The following is a 24,733-nucleotide window of genomic DNA, read 5'->3' as shown; positions in this document are numbered from 1 at the left end:
CCTGCGACACTGCTGGGAAGGAAGACTGCAGCCTTAGCCATGCTGGCCATGTACCTAGGCAGTTACTTATTTCTGTCTTCCCTATTCCTTAACAGACCAGACTAGAAGTGCTGTCCAGAAACCATCTGAGGTAAGATGCTCCCTTCAGTATGGCTGAAACCATATTGCTAACTGGCAATTATACAGAAATACAGAAAGAGGAAAAAGTCCAGCCAAAAAGGATAGGTATAAATCAACAGGCCCATCTGAATACAATGAAAACCACTGGTGCACTGGCACTAAGCTTGACACTGAAATATTCCTTAACCCACAGCCATGGCAGAGTGCTTTTGCCTTTCTCCCATCCCCAAACAGCTTAAACCTGTCTCAGCCAGCTCTGATATCTTTAAGAATGTCTTTGTGTAAGAGGAGAGTCCCTCCCCCTCTAGTCCAGCTTGGCTTTTGAAATCCAAGTATCCAGATCCATATGCAACTGGGCATTGCATCGTGCTTTGGACCAACGGTATTTTAAATACTGGGCAATTTCGTTTAATTACATACTTAAAAGAGACGCTTTCAAATAGAAAGGTCCCCTAAACTAGCCTCATTTGTAGGGCCCTACCAAATTCACAGCCATGAAAAACGCGTCATGGACCGTGAAATCTGGTCTCCCTCCTTGAAGTCTGGTCCTGTGTGTGCTTTTACCCTGTATTATATAGATTTCACAGGGGAGACTGCATTTCTCAGATTGGGAGTCCTGACCCAAAAGGGAGTTGCAGGGGGGTTTGCAAGGTTATTTTAGAGGGGGAGGGGGTCGCTGTATTGCCACTCTTACTTCTGTACTGCCTTCAGAGCTGGGAGGCTGGACAGTGGCGGCTGTCGGCAGCTTCTCAGCTCTGAAGACAGCACCCCGCCAGCACCAGTACAGAAGTAAGCGTGGCAATACCATACCATGCCATACCACGCCACCCTTACTTTTGCTTCTTCTGACTTCAGAGGTGGGCAGCCAGAGAGTGGCGGCTGCTGACTGAGGGACCTGCAGTGCAGAAGTAAGAGTGGAAATAACATACCATGCCATCCTTACTTCTGCGCTGCTGCTGATGGTGGCTCTGCCTTCAGAGCTGGACTCCAGCTGTCCAGCTCTGAAGGCAGCGCTGCTGCCTGCAGCAACGCAGAAGTAAGGTTAGCAGTACTGCAACCTCCCCTACAATAACCCCATGCAACTACCCCACAACTCCTTTTGGGGTCAGGATCCCTACAACACTGTGAAATTTCAGATTTAAATAGCTGAAATCATGACATTTACTATTTTTAAATCCTACGATTGCGAAATTGACCAAAATGGACCATGAAGTTGGTAGAGCCCTACTCATTTGATATGCCCAAGGTATATCTTGACATGGTGACTGTACGTATTCCCGCAGGCTGCGCTGAAAGGCTACACATGGATAGTGAATTGCCTTCAGGTAACAAACAGAGCAGAAATTAGCTAAGAAGTATCAGATATCAATAAACACTGGAGCTATTGGGGTTATTAACTGGTCTGTCAGCTGCCTTACCAGTCTGTTTCTCTGTCTGACAAGGGGCTGAAGTGGCTTGCTCAAAGCCACGCAGCAACTCAAGGTTGAGATGCGATTAGAACTCTGCCTTAGCCTGCTAGACTGGGCTGCCTCAAAACCATTAGGGCATGAAGATGACCTAGTCCCATATGTCCCTGAAAATACCAAACCAAACCTCTAAACCAGAGGTGGGCAAACTACGGCCCGCAGGACCTTCCTGCCTGGCTCCTGAGCTCCTGGCCCGGGAAGCAAGCCCCTGGCCCCTCCTCTGTTGTTCCCCCTCCCCCACAGCCTCTGGGCAGTGGGGCTGCAAGCTTCTGGGGCAGTGCACCTGCAGAGCTCAGCCTGACCCGGTGCTCTGTGCTGCATGGTGGCGACGGCATGACCTGGCTCCAGCCGGATGGCGTAGCTGTAGTGCCACCAGCGCTCTAGGCAGTGTGGTAATGGGGCAGGGAGCGGAGGGGTTGGATAGAGGGCAGGGGAGTTGTGGCGGGGGGGGCAGAGGTCGAGGCGGTCAAGGGGTGGGGAACAGAGAGGTTGAATAGGGGCAGGGATCTCGGTGGGGGGCAGTCAGGAATGAGAGGAGGGCTTGGATGGGTTGGCGAGGGCCAGGGTTTCTCAGAACAGTCAGGGAACAGAGAAAAGAGCTGATTGGATGGGGCGAGGGTCCCAGAGGGGCCATCAGGAATGAGAGGAGGGGTTGGATGGGGCAGTGGGGGGCAGTCAGGGGTCAGGGAGTGGAGTGGGCGTGGATGGAACAGGGGTCCCGGGGGGGGGGCCCCATCAGGGAACGGGGGGGCTGGATGGGGCAGGAGTCCCGGGGGGGGGCAGTTAGGGAGGAGGGCCACGACCCCCTCCCCTAACCAACCCTCCATACAATTCCCGAAACCTGATGCAGCTCTCAGGCCAAAAAGTCTGCCCACCTCCAAACCATTTAGTAAGAGGGCTGTGATCTGACTCTACTCTCACTTACACTAGAGGAAATTAAGAGTGACTTGACTGAGGGAGCACCAGAACTGTAAAGCACGATCAGAAAAGGCTGCCTCCCACCCGACCCACACTGAGAGGTGGACACACACCAACACACGTGCATGCGCATACACTCTCCCCCCTTACCTAAATGATCACCATGTAATTGCCAGGCACAGTTCAGAGATGCTGGGGCCATATGGTGCCAACGGGATACAGCAGGGAGGCTCTTTCTGTAACGGGGCTGCCATGATATTTGGTGTCCACTGCCTCTATTCAGCAGGCACCGGGTGCTGGAGAATAGATGCGTCAACCTATGGCACCACATACTGGGGAAATTCAAGAGGAAGGAGAGACACCATTGTTACTATGGCTGGTTCTATGTTACTATTTATTTTTATTACAGACGTGGCAACCAGGGCAAAGATAGGGCCAACCCACAATAGTTTACAATCAGTGTTACTGACAAAACACAACCGCTAGATGAAAGACAAGCATGGGGAGGTGAAAGTAACAGTAACAGGAGCAAGTTTAGGTGAAGCCTGAAGTAGCACTGAGTTGTGTCAAGTTACCATGTTCTCTAGCTCAAACCAGCAAGTGACCCGCGCCCCACACTATCTACATAGACATCATCAGTTGCACAGTGAAAATAATTTAATGTGCGTCAGGGTTTTGATCAATACTTTTTTGAGCAGGCGGCTTTGTTGTTGAACTTGGAACGCTACTACTACTACCTTCTCTCAAGTGACTACACGGCCATGCAGGTGTCTCAGCTTAAATGAGAACACCCCCAGCTGCTCTCTGGCAGCAGGAATCCACGTCTGTTTTCACAACAGCACGGACAGGGCACCCATCACAGTGATATCTGGGTGCCCTTTACCGTGCTTTCAATCAACAGCTTTAGATCAATAATATTAAATATAGGAATGTTTGGAAAATATAACTGCATCAAGCAGGAGATGCAGACTACGGAAAACGATTTTTATCTGTTTCATTTTAATTCTCATTTCAGGTGTTTCCTTCATCATTGTATCAATCAGAAAAGAAGGTTTCCCCTAACTCTGCTCTGATTCGCCATACGCTTCTATTCTTCTGAACACGAAGCCTGATCTCGTTTCCAGCATCTCCACTTAAGGCTTTACTTGCTCATGGACATCCAGATGCTGGTAAGAACAGCAGCAATACAGAGGCTGCAAGTTTTCAAAGGCCAGACCCTCAAAGGTATGTAAGTACCTAACTCTCATTGCAGTTAGGCACCTAAGTACCTTTGAGGATTATCTGCTAAGCGGAGGAAGTAACTAGATTAATCTCTCTGAATAACACTTGCCAGTCTTAACAGCAAACAGAATGGCCTTTGTAAAATGGAAGTTGTTTGAGATTGCAGAATTCTAAGGTCAGAATATCAGTAAAATGATTAATTGAACTCAGTCCATAAATTATTCATAGACAATAGGAAAACAATCAGGAAGTTGCTAATTCTGGTGGTTACTAAAACCTGACAATCCCTCTTAAGCAGGCTGCAAGCAAGCAGACTGTTTTGCTAATCATCTGCTTTCATCTTAGAATCAAAGCGTTTTGGCTCAACATTGGAGAGGGTGGGGCAGAAGGAAGGCAGGGAAAAGAGAAAAGTATGCTGCTGCCTTACAGGCCTGTGGCTTGGGACAAGCACTTTTGAACCACTGAATTATCACCTTAAGTGCCCAAGCATGAAAGATACTGAAAATTTGCATGCACTTCCACTCCTAGTACCAAAGTCACCACCTACATCATTCCTGTATTACGTGATACCATGGTTCAGAAATCACAGCAGATTGGCCAATGTTAAGTTTTTAAATGGTGTCCAATGTATAACAGTTGAAGAAAAAAAAGCGGGAGGGGTCAGATTAATTGCACTTCGGATACTTTTCATCCAAGGAGCACTTTACAAACAACGACTAACTATGCTTCCCCTGCCTCTGAGAAGTTGGGAAGTATTCCCATTTTACATTGGGGAAACTGGGGCACAAGCAGGTCACTGTGAAGCAGAGGCTACAACTAGGAGCCCTCTGAATCCAACTCCCTTGCTCTGACCATCCGATAATGCTCCCTCCTACATAAACTTAATTAGTGAATCAGATACGATTGAAACAAATAAGTACCCAACATTCCCAAGAGCCAGGTGCCACAGGAAGGCCTTGTCTAAATGAACACTAGTTTGTGGCAAGCTGGAGTGTAAATCTAGCCTGAAGTAGGCTGTCTGCTGTCATGCACTAGGCATCCATGCAGACCCTGTTGCCACATACAGTTTTGTAGTGTGCTTTAATTTATGCTGCTTGATATGGGAGTAGATCAGTATGCACTAGGGGACTTTTAGTGAGTGGTAGCAGGATTCACATGGACACTTAGCGCCCAGCAGGCTAGTACAGGGTAGGCCAACACCCCAGCTTGGTCTGAAAACTAAGCATTTGTTTAAACAAGCTCTGAGATAGTGCAATGGCTACACATGAAAGTAAGTTAGCCAGGTCTCATTCTAGTCCCTAATTATTCACTTCAGAGTGTCCAGTAGCTGCTCAAGAGAAACGGGGGCCAGAATGGCAAGACATAGTGCTGCAGCTCAGGAATAAGGTGCCCTGGCAGAGGGCTGAGGAAAGATGACAGTGCCTGCTTTTCCACCGTCAGGCTCTAGCCAGCAACAGTCAATCGTTTTTGTGGACAAACTTCATACTTCTAACATCAGCAGTCTTAAAAAGAGAATTAGCCAAATCGAGTGAAAAACCTTTACAATAATAAAACAGCAAACAAGTCTTCAAAAGATGCTACCTTGAGCTCAGCAGTTAACTACATGATATTTATAAAATTTACAAATCCAAACTGTATTACCTACTATTGTACACACTGAACCCGAGATGATATCCCTGAGACTCTCATGTTGGCTTTAAAAAAAAAAAATCTAGAGAGTTTTTGCTCCTTAGATCTGTTTTGCATAAAACAGGGCTAACAGAAACAGCTTAACCAAGAACTGGATTGCTTCAGATTACAAATGGGTAGTGCTGTAGATGAGATACACACTTCTATATTACTTGTCAATTATAAACTAGTGCAGAAGAGGGACAAAAATTACCTAGCTAATGTAAGGATAAAGTACCGTATCTCATGCTTTGATATCAAAGTGTCAAGTGAATAAGACCAAATGTATTCAGGTCTGAAACACTCTGCAAAGACGACACAAACTTTCATCTTGGTGAGCTGTAAACTAGACTGTCGGTCAAAAGGCTAATTTTAGCTAATAACTTCGATGAAGTTCAACTAGCTTGTTACAAAAAAGCCCAGTATAGCTCAACACCATACCATGCATTTGGTATTTCATGACAACCTCTCTTTTCATACTATATGTTAAAGAGCACAGTGGTTCATTTCAGCATTTGGCACATTCATAAGTTTAGCTGAAAGAAAACCACAGGGTCTATATACATTTCTATATACAGTACACAAAATAGAAAGATAGCTGCTACAAATCTGTTAAGAAAACTACCTGTACCGTTGAGAGCTTGAACTGTAGTTATCTCCTTCCACACACAATCCTCCTTTTTCCTTCCTCTTTCAGTATCAAAGGTTGCCGGAGAATAAAAACATTTAGTGGGTAAATGATCTGCTTATCTAATCCAATCAGAATCATACTGTGTTTCTGCTCTGTTGGCAGGAGTCAGTCACTGCAATAAGTGCATTCTGTGTATTTCATTCAAGTCTCAGTTATGGATATTAAAACTAAAAAGAGAATTTGAGAAGCTGAAACCAAAAATCCATATACCAGAGAGCATACACATTTACCTTGGGTGCCAGTTTAATGAATCCTGACTGAAAGCAGCAGGTTAGACCTGTCCTCACTAAAATTAGCCATTTAGACAACTAAATTTTCTTGTATTCAACTTACCTTTATACTGTTGACCTTTAAGTTGTCCACATTACAGCTAGATCTAGTTATCAATGCAGAGAAGTACAATGGCTTGAGGCGTCAAGACAAAGTCCCTTAAGATTCAATAACAAGTGGGTAGGTGGAAGCAGCAGCTAAACCATCTCTGCCTGAATCCAAATGATCAGAGGAGTTTGAGATGGGAGAGATGTATTGGATCATCAAGCCTATCCCTTTACCAGGGCAGGACAGAGTTGTACACAGAGAACATAAAATATTGTTTTACTTTATTTCTGCAAAAGGACAAGAACAACAGGAGTGAGAAAGATAGAAATATGTCAATAGAATCTTAACCCAAGACTGGGGGTGGGAGGAGGAGACTACTAGGGAAGGGAATGCAAAAGGATGAAAAATTTAAACATACCAGCACCACTGCTTATTTAGGTTTTTAAGAAAAAAAACAACATAGCACAGCCTTCTGGAGAAAGGAGTAAAAAAACACATTTGTTGCTACGGGAGGCATAGGGACTACAGCTGCAAGTAACAGAATACCTTCTCTGCAAAGGATACAAAAAGACCTTACAGTGAGAGAGATCAGATGGCCTTTCAGTTCATTTATTAAAGTGCTTTCAGTTCCCATTTCAAGGAAAGAAAAATATTGAGCAAAGGAAGTTAGTTGGGATTCAAGTATTTTAATCAACACAAGGAGTTTTTTTTTTTTTTGGTAGAGTATTAAATGAATCTGTGGTCTCTATCCAGTTTTTAGTGAGCAGATCATCATCATCCCCCCACAAAACCCCACATTATACCTGGCACTACCTGGGAAAGAGGATTTCCTATTCTAGTGCTGTTAATCCAGCACCGTTTAACAACACAACATTTACTCATAATCAGTGGGGCTGCAAACTCTTGTTCTAATTTGCTGAATGGCTCATATCTACTCCGCCTTTGATTAATCCTTTATTTTCTTACAAGCTTCCAACTAAAACCAAATGACTTGTTCATGTAGGAAATAGGACAGAATTTCAGTATTGCAACCAACAATCATCATCATCATTTTTTAAAAAGCAAACTGTTCTCCTAAGCAGCCTGAGAGAAATGTATATTGTCTGCAGGTCTCAGTCAGGATAAATATTTGGTGCTGGTTGCCTGGAGACACAGTTGCATCTTTAATCTAGAATTTCTGTGCTGCTTTAGAAAATGCAACCAACCATCCTGAGGCCACACTATTAGAGTTAAAATAACCTTTGTGAAGAGAATACTGATTAGACAGGGATAATGCCGAAGGCTGATAAGGAGACACCTCCTTTAGGAAAGTTACCATTCAATGCCAGGGGTAAATGAAAGAGTTATTAAAACTATACCAAGCACTGAAAGTCTAATCATAAACCAAGTGAAATAACTGATAGGTACATAAAACTCAGTGATGATGGGTGTCTGAAATTACATGGATGCTCATAATGCATTTCCTATAGTAACATATCAGCAGTTTTAAGGATTTACGGAGAACATATTACACCGCACAAGTACCACTTATAAAAATAAACAAACAAATAAAAACCCCCACCACAAGTAGTGGATAACATTCTTGTATCAACCTATATTATTTTCTCTGCTAAGAAGCAATCTTCCAGATTTATTCCACTACACTGCAGCAGCAGGCAGTTTTCCACACTGGATCTCTGCTATGACAAATCCCCACTCCCCTTCCCCCAATTAAGGTAATGTCAACAGTTAAGTAGCTAATAAAGACATCAGGAGGCAATGTCGGCTTTGAATTCATTTAGCTAGAAATGAAAGCCGTAAACCATATACCTGGTGTTTAACGCTGACTGCTTGAGACAAGACCCACCTTGCAGTAATTGTATCGACAAAACAAGAAGCAATGGTCTCAAGTTGCAGTGCAGGAGGTCTAGGTTGGATATTAGGAAACACTATTTCACTAGGAGGGCGGTGAAGCACTAGAATAGGTTACCTAGGGAGGTGTTTACAGAAGGGAAAGCCGTGGCTGGGATGATTTAGTTGGTGTTGGTCCTGCTTTGAGCAGGGGATTGGACTAGATGACCTCTTGAGGTCTCTTCCAACCCTAATTTTCTATGATTCTACGAAATCTCCCAACTCTTAACTCATTTGTCTCAATACTTTCATCTGCTTCTTTTTAAAGACCATAGCACATGATTCTTTCTGTAATTCTCTTTTCCAGCAGACTAACCAACCCTCTTTTTATCACGCCCACACATGATCACATTTACGATACTTCGTTCAAATGGTCCAATTTAACATGGTTCTATGTTTGCTGGGTCTGTACTCTGACACCAATTAAGCCTGGGCTAAATGCAGGAAGGCTAACTCTCAACATGTCAGAGGTGTACTGCCACCTGCTGGAGAAGAGGTAAAAATAGTGCCCTCCCCCTTAATGAACTATCAATGACAGAAGCATAGAGAAACCTATTGTAATTCACGGATCAATAACATTTGAAGTAATAATCCCTGTGTGAACTTTGGGTCAAACCATATTACGCAAAATTGCACTAACATGGGTATGAACTGTAGTGAAGACAGGGCCAAAATTTATCTGAGTCTAGGGTATTTTGATAAATGCAAATCAGAGCATACCCAACAAACTGAAAATTCTTGTGTAGTTTGTACGTGTGTTTTTTCCATTATTTCTTCTACAAAGGCAAATATTTAATTTTCTTATAAAGCTAAAGTGTCTTCAGCACTAAAGTTTTATATCACACATCAACACATGCTCAGGGTTTGATTAAAAGAAGCAAACAAAATACCCCAAATATTTTAAAATTCTGCATGCTGTCATAGAAGTTGTTTTGTTTTAGCCAGAAGAGCTAATAATCAGACACCCTACTGGACTAGAATCAATGTATAACGGAGTAGAGAGCTCATATGTAATCTAGTGGCAGCATATTCTAGTGGACTAAGTTTTGGACTGGAATTGTGAACACAACACTTAACATCTCTGTTTCAGCTTTCCCTTCTGTAAACAGGGATAATAATTACCTAATTCTTAAAGGTGCTGGCAGGATTAAAGTTTGTATAACATGTTGAGGATGTTAAATGCTATTTAAGTGCTAAGTATTAGATAACACTGTCCCCAGTGGGTGAAGAGATGATAATATTGAGTGGGAAAAGGCCTCCCCACCCACTGAACCCATGTAGATGCCCCTCCATTAGATCTGACTAACAGTAGGGCAACACACATTCATCCTATGCAAGTCGGTTGTTTTGATAAAACAGATTTTATCAGGAAGCTGCCAAAAGTCTTTTGAAAGTTCAGCTCCCTCCCTAACTGCTGGCACTCCTGCCCCCATAGCCAGTTATGGCTAACTAACCAAACAGCATCATCTGAGCAATTGTTGCCAAAAAGTCATGGCTTCCACTGGAAAAAAAGGTCAAGCCATCCTTTTCCCACACATCTTTTCCCCACAGTCCATCATCACCCACAGAGAACAGGCTGAGTCTCCCTTTCACGTCCACTGAATGTTATTCTTTCAAATTAAGGAATCTTTTAAACAGATATTAAGAAGACCAGGATAATGTACTTTTGATCTAAGCAACATGGGATGATCCTGGAGTAAGCTGTAGTCTACAGAGACATCAGATACTTATCCACATCCCCTAAGGATCATTTGGCTGATAGTCTGGAAATTGCTAGTGTTCTAAGGATTAAAAATCCTTCAGTGAATCAATCTCCATTTAAACCAGAAGCAGATTGCCGAAACAATCTGTTTCTACACCTAAACCAAACTTGTGTACCAAGTGTGCTATCATTCAAACTTAGAAAGTAGCTTGGTCTGGATTCAGGTGGTCTATCCATCAGACAGTTCAAAGGTCAGCTCCCTTTCCCACCCTAAAGTTTAGTCCAGTAAATGGGGCACAGGACATCATGGCAAAATGTATAAATCTAGTTTTGACAGGTTAGCCCTTCTAAAGCAGCAACACTGTGTAAAATCACCTGGGATGGCTGGAGGTAGAAAGATCAACCATTCTCTCTCATCCCTCCAACCCTTTCACTAGTTCACAGAACCAGTTATACAAAAATGACCACACACCACACTGGGCTCAAGACAGTAACCAGAGTGTTTCTCCAATAACTTTAGACCAGTAATAAAACACTAAGATAGCTGCTCTTACACTTTGGGAAAGCAGTTTTACTACAGAAATTGAAGTCTACACACATGAAAACTGGAGCTGGACAGGGGAAAAAAAATCAAACGGTTACTAACTTTTCCCCTTCAAGATGTGTTGCACATATCCATTCTGATTTAGGTATGTGCACGCCCTGAGCACAGCTGTCAGAAATTTTCCCCCTATTGGTATCTGTCGGCTTGGCTCTAGAGCTCGCCGGTGCCGCGTGCTCATAGTGCTGGTACGGGGGGCCCCCGCCAAGCCTGCGCTCCTCAGTTACTTCTTACCGACCACTCCGAGAGTGGGGCTGGTGGATGGGTCTTGGAATGGACATATGCAACACATGTCGAAGAAAAACAATTACGGAAAAGTTAGTAACCATTTTTTCTTCTTTGAGTGTTTGCACATGTCCATTCTGATTTAGGTGACTCACAAGCTGTAGCATCAGAGGTGGGCTCTGAGTTGAGGGGCAAGCGAACTGTAGTACTGTTCGGTCGAATTGCACACGGTCTATTGCCTGCTGAGTAATGGCATAATGAGCTGAAAATGTACGTACTGAGGACTAGGTTACTGCTCTGCAGATATCCTGAATGGGGACCTGAGTCAGAAAGGCCACTGATGAGGCCTGAGACCTTGTTGAATGAGCTGTGCAGTTTGGTGGAGGGGGAATGTCTGTGTGGTCATAGCAAGCTCAGATACAAGAAGTTACCCATGATGAGATCCTCTAACAGAAATGGGAAGACCTTTCATCCTTTTAGCTATCACCATGAAGAGCTGTGGGGTTTTGTGGAATGGCTTGGTCTTTTCAATATAGAACACCAAAGCCCACCTAACATTCAGAGAGTGCAAGCATTGTTCCTCCCCATTAACATGCAGTTTAGGGTAAAAAATTGGCAAAAATATGGATTGGTTGTAGTGAAACTGGGACACCACCTTAGGAAGGAAGCTCAGGTGTGCATGTAACTGCGCCGTGTCCTTAAAGAAGACTCTATAAGGAGGTTCTTCAGTGAGGGCTTGGCTCTGACACCCTCCTGGCCAATATGATTGCCACTAAGAAAGCTACCTTCCATGAAAGCTGAAGTAGTGAACATGTTGCTAGTGGCTCGAAGGGTGGTCCCATCAATTTTGAAAGGACAAGATTTAAATCCCATGGGGGGATTGGTTTCCTCACTTGAGGGAATACCCTCTCCAGGCCTTTAAGGAAGCAGATTACCAACTTACGAGAAAAGACTGATCTATTGCCTATCTTCGGGTGGAATGTGGAGATAGCTGCCAGGTGGACCTTGATCAGGGAGAGGGCCAAGCCCTGATCCTTCAGGGATAGAAGATAGTCCAAGATGAGTTGTAAGAGAGTTTCCAGAGGCGACATTCCACATTGTGAAAACAGAAAGGAGAAACACTTCCACTTGGTACAACAAGCCACCCTCGTGAAGGGTTTCCTGCTGCCTAGGAGGACTTTATAGACCTGCTCCAAAAAGGCTCCCTCATTGGGATTTAGCCATGAAGACTCCATGCTTTCGGAAGCAAGGAGCCAAGGTTTTGGTGAAGCAGATGCCTGGGGTCCTGGGAAATCAGGTGTGGGTGGAGCAGAAGTGTAACCGACGTCTCCACGGACAGTTGAACTAGTATTGTATACCAGTGCTGCCTGGGCCAAGCTGGAGCTATTAGGATGACTCAGACCTGATCCTGTTTGATCTTTGTCAGCATCTTGTGAATCAATGGAGTGGGCAGAAAGGCATAACACAGACCATGTCAGCAGGAAAGCATCTGTGATGGATCCTGGGCTGTGACTCTTCAGGAAGCAGAACTGTTGATACTTCCTGTGGGCACGGTTAGCAAACAGATCTATCTGGGGATAACCTCACCAGTGGAGGAGGTCCCATGTGACATTTGGGTGAAAGGATCACTTGTGGTGAGCAGAAAAGAACCTGCTGAGGTGATCTGCGAGGTGGTTCTGTACCCCTGGTAGATAAGAAACCTACAGCTTGATTGCATGAGTGATGCAGAAATCCCATAGACTGATTGCCTCCTGACACAGAGGGGATGAACGGGCCTCACCTTGCCTATTGATGTAATACATGGATGACGTATTGTCCGTGAGAACCAAAACTGTCTTGTTTGTAATATGAGGCAGGAATGTCTGGCAAGCTAGGCAGACCACCCTGAGTTCCCTGATATTGATATGGAGCCATAGCTCCTCCTTGGGTTCTGAGATGACTCAGATGGGCTCCCCAACCTAGTGCTGAGGTGTTGGAGACCAGATGTGCAGATGGTTGGGGCCTTGCAAAGGGTACTCCCTTGCATAATACTCTGCGGTCCAGCAAAAAACTCGAGGGAGTCAAGGCCTGAGACGGCACTGTGAGGACCCTGTCCAGTTGGTGCCTGGACAGGGAGTACAATGAGCTCAGCCAGCCCTGGAGAGGTCCGAGTCTCAGCCTCACGTGTCGCATTACATATGTAAAGGAAGCCATGTGACCGAGAAGACTTAAGCATAGTCTGACTGTTGTGATGGGGTGTGACTGAAGGGAACAAGTAAATTGCCTGGAAACATTCCTCCGGGAGACAGACCTTTGCCAATGTTCAGTCGATAAGAGCCCCGATGAACTCTATTCTTTGAACAGGTGTTAGAGTTGACTTCTGTATGTTTATGACAAGGCCCAGGTCCCAGAAGGTTGAGTGTATAAGGGCAATGTCAGACTGTACTTGTGCTGGGATCGGCCTTTGATGAGCTGGTCATCCAGGTACGGGAAGACAGGAACTCCTCTTTTCTTTAGGAACACTGCTACCACTGCCATGCAACTGAAAGGCCAAACAGGAAGCCAGTGAAGTGATAATGCCCCTGATTCACCACAAAATCTCAAGAATCATTTGTGACCTTGGAATATTGAAATATGAAAATATTAGTCTTTCAAATCGAGGGAAGCATACCAGTCCCCTGGATCCAGCAACAGAATGATGGATGCCAAGGAGACCATGCAGAACATTAGCTTTTTGAGGTAACGGTTGAGTTTGGTCAGGTCTAGGCTCGGCCTCAGGCCTCCCTTGGCTTTGGGAATCAGGAAGTAACTTGAATAGAACCCCTTTCTCCTTAGCTGACCTGGAACCTCTTCTGTGGCTCCCATCCAAAGGAAGGATTGCACCTTCTGCTCTAGCAGAGGCTTGTGAGAAGGTTCCCTGAAGAGGGACTGGGAACCAGGGAGGGAGATGGGGGGGAGGGGGTCACGCAAGGGAAAATGTAGAAAGAAACTGGAGGATATACTCCATGTAGTAAGAAAAGGGTCTGAAACGTGAGGCCTGAACTAGAGTAACGGTCAAAACTTTCCTGAAGCATAGTCAAGTTGTGAGCAAGAGGCAGGCCCTGCTAATTTGGCAAGCACAGGGCTAATGTTGCAAAAATGCATATTCCTAAAAGAGATGCTGGACACAGAGTACTCACGCAAGCACATTCCAGAAGGGTCATACCAGAACACCTCGATACCAGCACATTAGCCAAAGATAACAGGAACGCACTGACCCATCCTAAAGATAAGGTCAGGATGACAGCACGATGGATAGAGATGTTTTGATCAAACCAATATGTACAAGGCAATGGGTGGCACCCTGATATATAAGGGGCAATATGTAACTTGTTTGTATTGGTGTATAAAGATGTATCTCAGAGGGAGTGTCTTTGGCCAGCCTAGGGGGCAGTGGAATGTCCCACCACTGACTGAGCTGCATCCATGGTCAAGGACATATATGTATTAGTGGTCCGGTAGAGTCTGCATGATACTAGCACCATGCTTTGTCGACAACAAACCTGGCCGGGTACCGTTGTATCTTCATACCTTAACGGATTTTGTGGTCTTTGAGCAGTTTGCTCGAGGTCTGCTGTGTTAACTGTCTGCACAGAGCTGGGACAGCACACAAGGAGAACAAACGCAGCCGAACATTTAACCATACCCTGACTCTACTGTGTTTAAAACCCAGTGGTTGGAAGTAACCCATTTCCAGGCCTTGAGGAAGTGGGTAAGGCAGTCGGAAAAGATGGGGAATAGATCCTGAGATTGAGGGGTTGGTATGTCATCCTCGAGAACCTTGTCAAAACGAGTCTCTCAAGTTGCCTGAGCAGCGTGGGCCCAACTGAGGTCCTGTGGCGGAGGAGGGTGGAGGCGGTCTGTGACTGAATCCCCTACTCCTTCCCCTCCTCTGGTTATGGCTAGGCTGCTGGGCGTAATAGCGCTTAACTGCTGGGGTCTATATTGCCTTCTAGGTGGAGACGGGTTATGCATCCCTAGAATCTTTAAGGCTGTGAAGCCTAGCATCTGTTTGCTCTGAAAAGAGCAAAGAACCTTCAAAGGGCAAGTCCTGCAGTGTCTGCTGGACCGCCTGAGGAAAGCCAGCTTCTTGGAACCCAGAGCTCCTTCTGATGGTAACCATGATAGCCATGAATCTAGCTGCAGAATCGGCAGCACCCAAGGCCACTTGCAGGGAAGCCCTGGCAATCGTCTTGTCCTCGTCACCAGAGCTGAAAACGCCTGCTGGTTGTCTTGAGGGAGTTTCGCTCTAAATCTGTCCATTGACTCCCGCATGTTAAAGTCACAGCGATCCAGCAATGCTTGCTGGGTCGCTATGTAAAACTGGAGGCCCTCCACCATCGAGTATTATTTTGTGCCGAGTAAGTCTAACTTCTTTGGCTCCTCTGGTCTCTGCACATGACCCATCTGTCCTTGCCAGTCCCTCTCGTTGGCCGCCACCACCATGAAAGATCTTAGCGGGGGATGAGAAAGTAAGAATTCACAGCCCTGAGCTGGAATTAAGTATTTGTCCTCCATTCTCTTGGCTGTGGGCAGAAGGGAGGCAAATGTCTGACACACAACCGTAATCAGCTTCATTATTGCCTCATTGCAGTGGCAGAGTGACGTTTGTAGGCATTGACGCTGATAAAATAGCCACCCGCTTTAGCAAATCTTGGGGGGGGGGCCTTAAATCATCTTGTGGGGGGAAGCCCTGTCACATCCTCATCCAGTGAAGAGGAGGATGTGACATTCTATACTGCGGGGGAGCATGCTGTAACCCCCATATTCCTCATTTTCATATAATCATGATCTTACATATAAAGCATGCCTTGTAAAGTATCAGGGGAAAGGTTATTATCTGCTGAAAGTCATTCTCTATCCATATATGTATATCATTAATGCATATGAAGTTATGAGAATTGTGTAGTACGGTTGTCACTAAAACATGCTGTAAATTGGCAGAATTGGCCAGATATTAGCTCCCCAGAGGCAACAACAAGGACAGTAAGCAATGCCCAGGCGGGGTATCAAACAACCCATCAACATCTGTTGAGCTACAATGCAATGACTCACCTGCATGAGGCCACACCTGGGGAATTGCTCAACCTTGCTTGGAGAGATTCAGTAATGCTCACTTGACTCTGGGGGGTGGGGGTGGGGGGGCGCAAAGCCAAGGGGGAGGAAAGGACATGAGAAAAGGAAGAGATGTTTGCCATGCTCTTCCTCTCTCTTCCACTTACAGCTACAGACACCACACCAAGTGACTGAAGCGCTGATCAAAAAGGAAAGCGTGACTGAAGAGTAACCAGCCCACCTGTGGTGAGACACATTTAAGTTTGTAAGGGCACTGAAAGTGTTAAGATCAGCTTACAATGCATTTTGCTTTTATTTCACTGGACCAAATCTGACTCGTTCTGCTTTGACTTATAATCACTTAAAATTTATCTTTATAGTTAATAAATCTGTTTGTTTATTCTACCTGAAGCAGTGCATTTGGTTTGAAGTGTGTCAGAGGCTCCCCTTGGGAGAACAAGCCTGGTACATATCAATTTCTTTGTTAAATTGAACAACTCTCATAAGCTTGCAGCATCCAGAGGGTATAACTGGACACTGCAAGACGGAGGTTCCTAGGGTTGTGTCTGGGACCAGAGATATTGGCTAGTGTCATTCAGTTATAAGTAGCTTGGAGCAGCTTACATGCCAGAGGCTGTCCATGAACAGCCCAGGAGTGGGGGTTCTCACAGAAGTGCAGGGTAAGGCTGGCTCCCAGAGCCAAGGATTGGAGTGACCTAGCAGATCACCGGTCCAGATAACACCAGAGAGGAACGTCATAGAGGAAGAGGCACGAAAAACTGTTCTTTCTTCCATCACCTCCTCTACTCAGGATGCCTGGGCCTACTATTCGGTACCAGTTACGGAACTGGGCTGCATGTCAGGGTCTGTGCATCTCTTCCCTTGGTACAGGTTGGTTACAGCATCTCTCATCGCTGTGATGCCACAGTCTCCAACTGGACCAAGAAAGAGCTCCGCAAATTGGTGCCTTGGCCTGAGGGAAGCCCATGCGTTCCAGAATGGTCACTGCATGGGATTCAGCCCCCATGGGCCCATAGGCCAGGGTTTCTGCACCGTTGTCGTCACTGTAGCTCCGGAAACCACCGATGCTCATGGGGAGCGGTGGCTGTAGCACCGACGGTTCTGTTGGTACTTGGAATAGGTGACTGAATCTGACCCTGGGAAGGAAGAGGCATACAAAATGTGGTCCCCACAGCATTGCTGACCCTCCTGGTGCTGGTGAATAGTGCTGTGGTGAAGCCAGAGGGGAGGCAATCAGAGGTGGTTTCCTTCTAGAGAAGGGTCTTGGCACCAGTCTATCAATGGTGGAAATCTCAGCATTTCCTGGTGCTGCCAGGGGATCCTGGTACTGGCAGAGTCAAAAGATCCCTGGCTGCCGCATACACCTTTGGCACTGAAGGGACCATGAATTGGTTGGTGTAGTGCTGGCTGGAGTGCAGCTCCTTTTGCGGAGTCTGTGGCACCGGCATGGTCATTAGGGCTAGTTGTCACAGTGCCTCTTCGTGTTGTGGTGCCTGCAGTGCCTCTTCTTTGGGGAGTGGTGCTGCGGGCCTCTAGCAGTTGCCAGTGCACTCTGCACAGATGCTGATGTGCTCAGCGCCGAGTCTGATCTCGGTTCCAAGGTGGGTCTCAGCATGGCCTTCATAAGAAGGACTTTAAGTCTCACTGCCCGGTCCTTCTATGTTCTGGGTTTGAATTCCTGACAAATCTGGTAGAGGTCTTTTCCCAAGCACTTGAGACAACTCAAGTGTGGGTCACTGTTGGGGATAGGCTTCCCACAGGAGCACGCCTTAAACCCCAGGGACCCAGGCATGCCCTGGTGCCATAGCTTGCTAAGAATCTACTAAAACTACTAATTTTAAAACACTACAACTAACTATAGATAACTATACACAAATAGCCGATTAAGGACAACCACCAAAAACTTTTTGTGGGTGTAAGAAGGAACCAAGGAGTGAGGGATCGGCAAGGGCCCCTTTTACTGACACTATGAGTGTGCGGCACAAGGGGATTTTAAAGCTGAGTTGACAGATACAACTAGAAGAAAAAATTCTGATAGCTGTGCTTGGGGCACGCACACACCTAAATAGGAATGGACAAGCGTAAGCACTAGAATAAGAAGAGGAATTAAGGTGTGTAATTTTTCTGAGAGAGAGAACTATACAAAATATGGGACTATACTGAACATGAGATCAAGAACAAATATAATGAGCAAATATCTATACCATGAAGGCGGTTTTGTATCATTCCATGGAAATGTTGAAAAAAGCTAACCCCTACTATCCCATCTCTTGCTCATTAATGAAGAGGTGATGGCTTATTTGGATTCTGAACACATTTGGTTTACTGCAAATATTTCCCCCCTCCTAATTATATAGAATGAACTCTTTCAAGGGGAATCTTTTCTTCCCTGCCACAATTGACACTATCTGAAATCAGATGTGTAAGTGATATGATCTCATTCGTTGACTCAACTAAAAGCTGTTGGTCTCCAATAATCCTGAAATCAGACACCTTTCTGATCCATATTAGCAATATGCACTTTTGCCTAGAAACTCAGAACTTGCTTTTCCAAATCATCTTAAAAATTCTCCTCTTGTTTGTGCAGGTACATGCGTTAATCTATCCTTCGACATTTTCCTCTCCCGTCCTCCTACCCCAGTCCTTCCAGGCTAAACCCCGAGGAACCCTAAATCTGAGGAAGAATGCTGCCAGCTAATAAGACAGATTTTTCACGCCCACATTTTACGTATCTTTCAACTCCCTTCATCCCTTATAAGAGAGGGACATACAAGGAGTATTTACAAAAGTCTCATAACACTGGTGCTTGTCCATTACTTAAAAGTGTACTGGTGCCACGAGTGGTATTTCAGGATATCTAACATAATTCATCCAGCACTGTTGTACGAAGTTACATATAGAGGTATTTATAGACACTAGAATGAAACCAAGCTAACTTTCAATTCATTTATCAAGTTCCCATACAGGAGAGGTGAATGAAACGTAGAGCAAAGAAATGTAGGCCTAGTCTACACTAAAAAACATTTGCCAGGATAGTTATACTGGCAAACTCTCCTAGCACAGTTGCAGTTTTTGCTGGTATAGATTACACTGGTTCCGCCAATGAAATATGCTATACCAACAAGAGTAGTTTTTTGCCAGCATAACTGCATCTACACTAGGGCTTTTGTCGGTATAGAAATGTTGTAAAAAACCCACCCCATATTCATAATACTACACTGGCAAAAAGTTTCTAGTGTAGACCTGGCCTAACAATGTATGCCAAGTAGTTCAAGGGTAAATCAGGTGTAAATGGGATGAGTCTTGCTGCCTCTGGTTCCTTACTTCCTATTTACCAGGCTGTGGGAGTGCTCAGTGCAAATTCGATTACTGGGAAGTATGTTTACTTCACCAGCAAACAAAGTAATGGGAGAAGATATGATTTCAAAGAGAAAAGCAGTAGAGTTTTTGTTTTCAGCTGAAGCCCAGGGACAGAGAGCTGGGCCTCAGAATCATGAAAGCTGAAAAGAGTGAAGCACAAACAAGAGATTTATGGTTAAGATAGCCGGAAGAACTGATAACAAAACCAAACGGGATTAAAAAAGAAGGGCATTGTTATCTGACATCAGCCTTTAAATTAGCAAACAACACAGATAACATTAAGCAGCAAAGAGTCCTGTGGCACCTTACAGACTAACAGATGTATTGGACCATAAGCATTCACCCACTTCGTCAGACGCATGTAATCTGACATCAGCTTTTAAATTAGGAATCGTTAAATTGCTTCCCAACTCTTATGAACACAGTGGGCTTCATCTCAAAGACTTATATCCTATATCTGAAGTAGATCAGGTTTTAGTGGCACCAAAACCTGCCAGACTTCTAGACCCACTTTTCAATGGGGGCTGCTTAACAGCAAAATTTGTAGAGGATATCTAAAACTTGAGACAAAACTCAAAGATAAGACAAGACTAGTGCAATTCACAATTCAGTGTCCAAAAGGTAGCTGAATTTGAGAGATTTGCACATGAATCTCATCATGAACGCTATTAAAATAATCCCTTTGAACCATATGCTTCCCCACTGCACAGACGCCTCCTGAGGTTTGTGCATGAAGATTTTTTTTTCAAAAAAAGATAGATCTGTTTGCTTATGAGGGAGAAACAGGAGGGGCTTTGACTGCCACATCCAGAGCTCGCAGACCCAGTTTTATGCACTTAGCAGGGCAAAGCGGCCTGGATTCAATCATAGCTGTGCAGCTGGACATTTAACATTTGAAAACAGCTTAGACAGACAGATTAATTGCATTTAACTGCTCAGAAGCTGAACAGCTCAAATCACTATCTGTAAACATATTGCTCTGCCAATTTTTAATACATTTATGTGGCTCTTGCTGTACACCAAAAACTCCAGATGTGTCTTTGGAGCTGCCTGGGACTGCTCCTATGATTGTCCAAAGACATCCAAATTGTCACTGTTAAAAAAAGGAAGGAAGGGTCCTGAGTTTACAGAGACTGCTCAGTTAACATATGCAAAAGATTTGAGAGTTCTGAAACACAAAGGAGATACAGTTGCCTTTGTACTTGAAATCACCCTACCTGTAACATTAGTGAAGCAGGAAGAACGGAAAATGAGATTCACAAGCAACTGAATTTTCAGATGAAGACGTCTACCTGATCCTAGAGTACTGTTAAGGTGGTAAGCAGTGAGGAATGAAATTGACATTTGGGGGGAGCTATTCTCATCTCCATGAATGCTCAGCTACTATTATATACTAGGAAGTTAAACCTATGCATAGGAGAAGAATAGAGTTGTAGCACACGAATGAGGCAGCAGAAGCAATTTATGCAGCCTTGATGCGCCAGTAGTAAGGTAATCATGCAACTAAACAGGCCCTGATGAGCAAGGGGAAGGAAACCAACTAATAAGAAAAGAACCCAAAAGAAGCATTAGCAAGTTCTGGATAAACTGAAAGGAAATCTTCCTACTAATAAAAGATAAAAACAAGAATAAGATATTTACAAATCCTGATGACCTCAGATTTTTGCTGGCCCATTTATACAATTTACTTTAGAGTTCACTAAGGACTTGTCTACACAGGAAAATTGACCCATGGCCAATGGTACCCACAGGCGAGGACAGCACACAGCGGAGCCGCCTGTCCCACCCCACCCCCAGGATCCACTGCTGGACATGCTGGCCACTTCCGGGAGCGGCGCAGGGCCAGGGCAGGCAGGGAGTCTGCCTTAGCCCCGCTGCATGCAACTGCCACCCCAGAGCTGCTCGAGGTAAGCAACGCTGGCCAGAGCCTGCATTCCAAACCCCTTCTGCACCTCACACCCCTAATCCCCTGTCCTGAGCCCCCTGCTGCACCCGTCCTGAGCCCCTCCTGCACTCCACACCCCCCCCTGCACCCCAACACACACACTCAGCACTCCCTCCTGCAGCAACCCTACAGTCATGGACCTGCATACAATTTCCCCACCCAGATGTGGCCCTTCAGTGGACATGAAGAATAATTGATCACCGCCCTTTTTATAACAACCATTAATACAGTGGTTCTCAAACTTCTGTACTGGTGACCCCTTTCACATAGCAAGCCTCTCAGTGTAACCCCCCCTTATAAATTAAAAACACTTCTAAATATATTTACCATTATAAATGCTGGAAGCAAAGCGGGGTTTGGGATTGGGGCTGACAGCTTGCGATGCCCCACGTAATAACCCACGACCCCCAGTTTGAGAATCTCTGCATTAATAGATCTGAATACTTGTCAGTCTTTTTTCAAGACAAAATATGCCCAGTTTTTTTTTTAACCTTTCCTCATGATAATAGGTTTAGAAAACCTAACATTTTCATTGCTTTCCTCTGGGATCTCTCTCCAAACACAGCCCACCCTCCGGCCACCTCCAGCTCCCCCTCAAACACAGCCCCCCCTCCCGCCACCCTGCACTTTCAAGTCACCTGCCAGGCAGCCCCGAAGCACAGACGGTCCCTCCCGACGAGGGCTCCACCCCCCCCTCCCGCGGGGGCCCGCCCACGAGAGAAGCCTGCGAACCATCGAGAGCTGCTGCCAGAGCGGTACTGGAGGGTGGAAGGAGGCCTCCTAACCATAGAATATGCGGCTTCTGGACAGAGCGGCCTGGCACCTCCTAACCATAGAGAGCGCGGGCTCCGGACAGAGCAGCTGTAAGCGGGGGGGAGGGGAAGTCTCCTGACTGCAGAAGGACCCCGACCAGTGGGGAGGCCTCTTAATCACGGAGAGCGCTGCCGCCTGCTTCCTGTAGAAAGGAGCGCGGGTCTCCCCGCCCGGGTGGGGGTTACATGTGGGCTCCGTGGAGTCAGCCTCGCGTGGCAGGGCCACATTCCAGTGCTGTGGTTCCTGTGTCATGGCGCTTGTATCACGTGTGAAGTTGGCATGATCTCACGTCATGGTGATACATGTAGGGTTGCCAGGTGTCTGGTTTTCTACCACAGTGGCTGCTCAAAAAGGGACCCTGGTGTCTCTGGTCACCACCTCTGACTGGGCTGTTAAAAATCTGGTTTGTGGTGCAGAGGGACAAAGGCAGGCTCCATATGGCTCTGGAAGCAGTGGCATGTCCCTCCTTGGTGTAAGGGCAGCCAGACGGCTCTCTGTGCTGACCCCATCTTAAATGCCAGCCCCACTGCTTGCATTGGCTGGGAACCATGGCCAGTGGGAGCTATGGGGGCAATGTCTGTGGATGGTGCAGTGTGAAGAGCTGCCTGGTTGTGCCTCCATGTAGGAGGTGGAGGGAGGACATGCTGCTGCTTCTGGGAGCTGCCTGAGGTAAGTGCCAGCCAGAACCTGCACTCTTGACCTGTTCCTGTGCTCCAACCCCCTGCCCTAGCCCTGATCCCTCTCCTGCCCTCTGGACCCCTTGATCCCAGCCTGGAGCACCCACCTACACCCCAAACTCCTCATAGAATAATAGATTATCAGGGATGGAAGGGACCTCAGGAGGTCATCTAGTCCAACCCCCTGCTCAATGTAGGAACAATCCCCAAATGGCCCCCTCAAGGACTGAGCTCACAACCCTGGTTTTAGCAGGCCAATGCTCAAACCACTAAGTTATCCCTGCCCCCTAGCCCCACTCCAGAGCCTGCATCCCCAACTGGAGCCCTCATACCTCCCACACTCCCTCTGCACTAGCCTGGAGCCCCCTCCTGTACTCTGAATACTCCAACCTGGAGCCCCCTCCTGCACCCCAAAGCCCTTATCCCCAGCCCCACTCCAGAGCCTACACCCCCAGCTGGAGCCCTCATCCCCTCGTGCCTGAACTCCCTGCCCCAGCCCTGACTGCTCTCCTGCCCTCCGAACTCCTCAGTCCCAGTTCAGAGCACCCTTCTGCACCCCAAGTCCCTCAACCCCAGCCCCACCCCGCAGCCCGCATCCCCAGCCGGAACTCTCACCCCATTCTGCCTCCCAACCCACCGTATCAGCCCAGAGACCCCTTCTGCACCCTGAACTCCACTTTTCTGGTCCCACCCCAGAGCTTGCACCCCCAGCCAGAGTCCTCGCCCCCTCCTGCACCCCAAACCTCTGAGCCTGCCTAGTGAAAATGAGTGAATGAGTGAGGGTGGGGAGACTGAGCAAGAGAAGGAAGGAGAATGGAGTGAGCAGGGCATCCCCCCTCCCTCTGGCCCCACCCCTGCCCTGACCTTACTCCACCCTGGGCTCTGGGGTGAGGCCAGAAATGAGGAGTTCAGGGTGTCGGAGGGGGCTCTGGGCCAAGGAAGTGGGTTGGGATGTGGGAGGGGGTGAGGGCTCCAGCTGGGGGTATGGGCTCTGGGGTGGGGCTGGGGGATTTGGGGTGCAGGAGGGGGCTCCGGGCTGGGGGTGGAGTAGAGTGGTTTGCAGTATGGGGAGGGGGCTCTGGGGAGTGGGTTTGGGCTCTGGGCTGGGGGTGTGGGTTCTGGGGTGGGGCTGGGGTTGAGGGACTTGGGGTGCAGAAGGGTGCTCTGAACTGGAACTGAGGAGTTCGGAGGGCAGGAGAGCAGTCAGGGCTGGGGCAGGGAGTTCAGGCAGGAGGGGGTGAGGGCTCCAGCTGGGGGTATGGGCTCTGGGGTGGGGCTGGGGGATTTGGGGTGCAGGAGGGGGCTCCGGGCTGGGGGTGGAGTAGAGTGGTTTGCAGTATGGGGAGGGGGCTCTGGGGAGTGGGTTTGGGCTCTGGGCTGGGGGTGTGGGTTCTGGGGTGGGGCCAAAAATGAGTGTTTCAGAGTGCGGGAGAGGGCTCCGGGCTGGGGGTTGGGGCACAGGGGCAGGGGCTGATGGCTTTGGCTGAGCATGTGGGCTCTGGTGTGGGTTCAGTGATGAGGGATTTGGGATGCAGGAGGGTGTTCCAAGCTGGGGCTGAGGGGTTCAGAGGGTGAAAGAGAAATCAGGGCTGGGGCAGGGGGTTGAGGTGCGGGGGAAGTGAGGGCTCTGGCGGGGGGGCTCTGGGGTGAGGCTGGGGATAAGGGGGTTGGGGTGCAGGAAGTGCTCTGGGGTGGGACCAAGGGGTTCAGAGAGTGGGAGGGGAATTAGGGCAGGGGACTGGGGTGCAGGAGGGGTTCGGGGTGCAGGCTCCAGGCAGCACTTACCTCAAACAGCTCCCAGAAGCAGCAGCATATCCTACCTCTGTGTTCTATACAGAGGCACAGCCAGGCAGCTCTGCATGCATCTGCAGGCTCCCCCCGCCCCCCCAGCTCCCATTGGCTGCTGGCACTTGGGGCGGGGGCATCGTGCAGCACCCCATGGCTTCCCCTACACTTAGGAGCCGAAGAGGGGACATGCCACTGCATCCGGAAGCCGCACAGAGCCATGGCATGCTCCTTGCCTG

The 24,733-nt window shown here is 47.1% G+C and overlaps 1 protein-coding gene across 4 annotated transcripts in view; it reads right to left on the bottom strand.

The window, feature by feature from the left end:
• TMLHE (trimethyllysine hydroxylase, epsilon) overlaps window positions 1–21,990 on the bottom strand; it is a 36,479-nt gene extending 14,489 nt beyond the window's left edge. Inside the window, exons 1-2 of one of the 4 annotated variants that reach the window (XM_032772304.2) lie at window positions 21,858–21,973; window positions 2,655–2,836 (exon numbers count right to left, since the gene is read on the bottom strand). In XM_032772304.2, coding sequence (XP_032628195.1) covers window positions 2,655–2,835 — 181 coding nt within the window. In that variant the 5' untranslated portion in view covers window position 2,836; window positions 21,858–21,973. Of the gene's footprint in view, window positions 1–2,654; window positions 2,837–6,417; window positions 6,613–8,248; window positions 8,270–21,857 lie in introns of those variants that run through there. The other 3 variants (XM_032772306.1, XM_032772305.2, XM_032772307.1) reach the window with 3 other exon arrangements.
• Between the last annotated feature and the right edge of the window lie 2,743 nt (window positions 21,991–24,733).

This window comes from Chelonoidis abingdonii, chromosome 8 (assembly GCF_003597395.2).
Source record: "Chelonoidis abingdonii isolate Lonesome George chromosome 8, CheloAbing_2.0, whole genome shotgun sequence".
NCBI classification, from domain to species: Eukaryota; Metazoa; Chordata; order Testudines; family Testudinidae; genus Chelonoidis; species Chelonoidis abingdonii.
The sequence above is the reverse complement of the archived record's forward strand: the minus strand, read 5'-3'. Positions and strand labels throughout refer to the sequence as shown.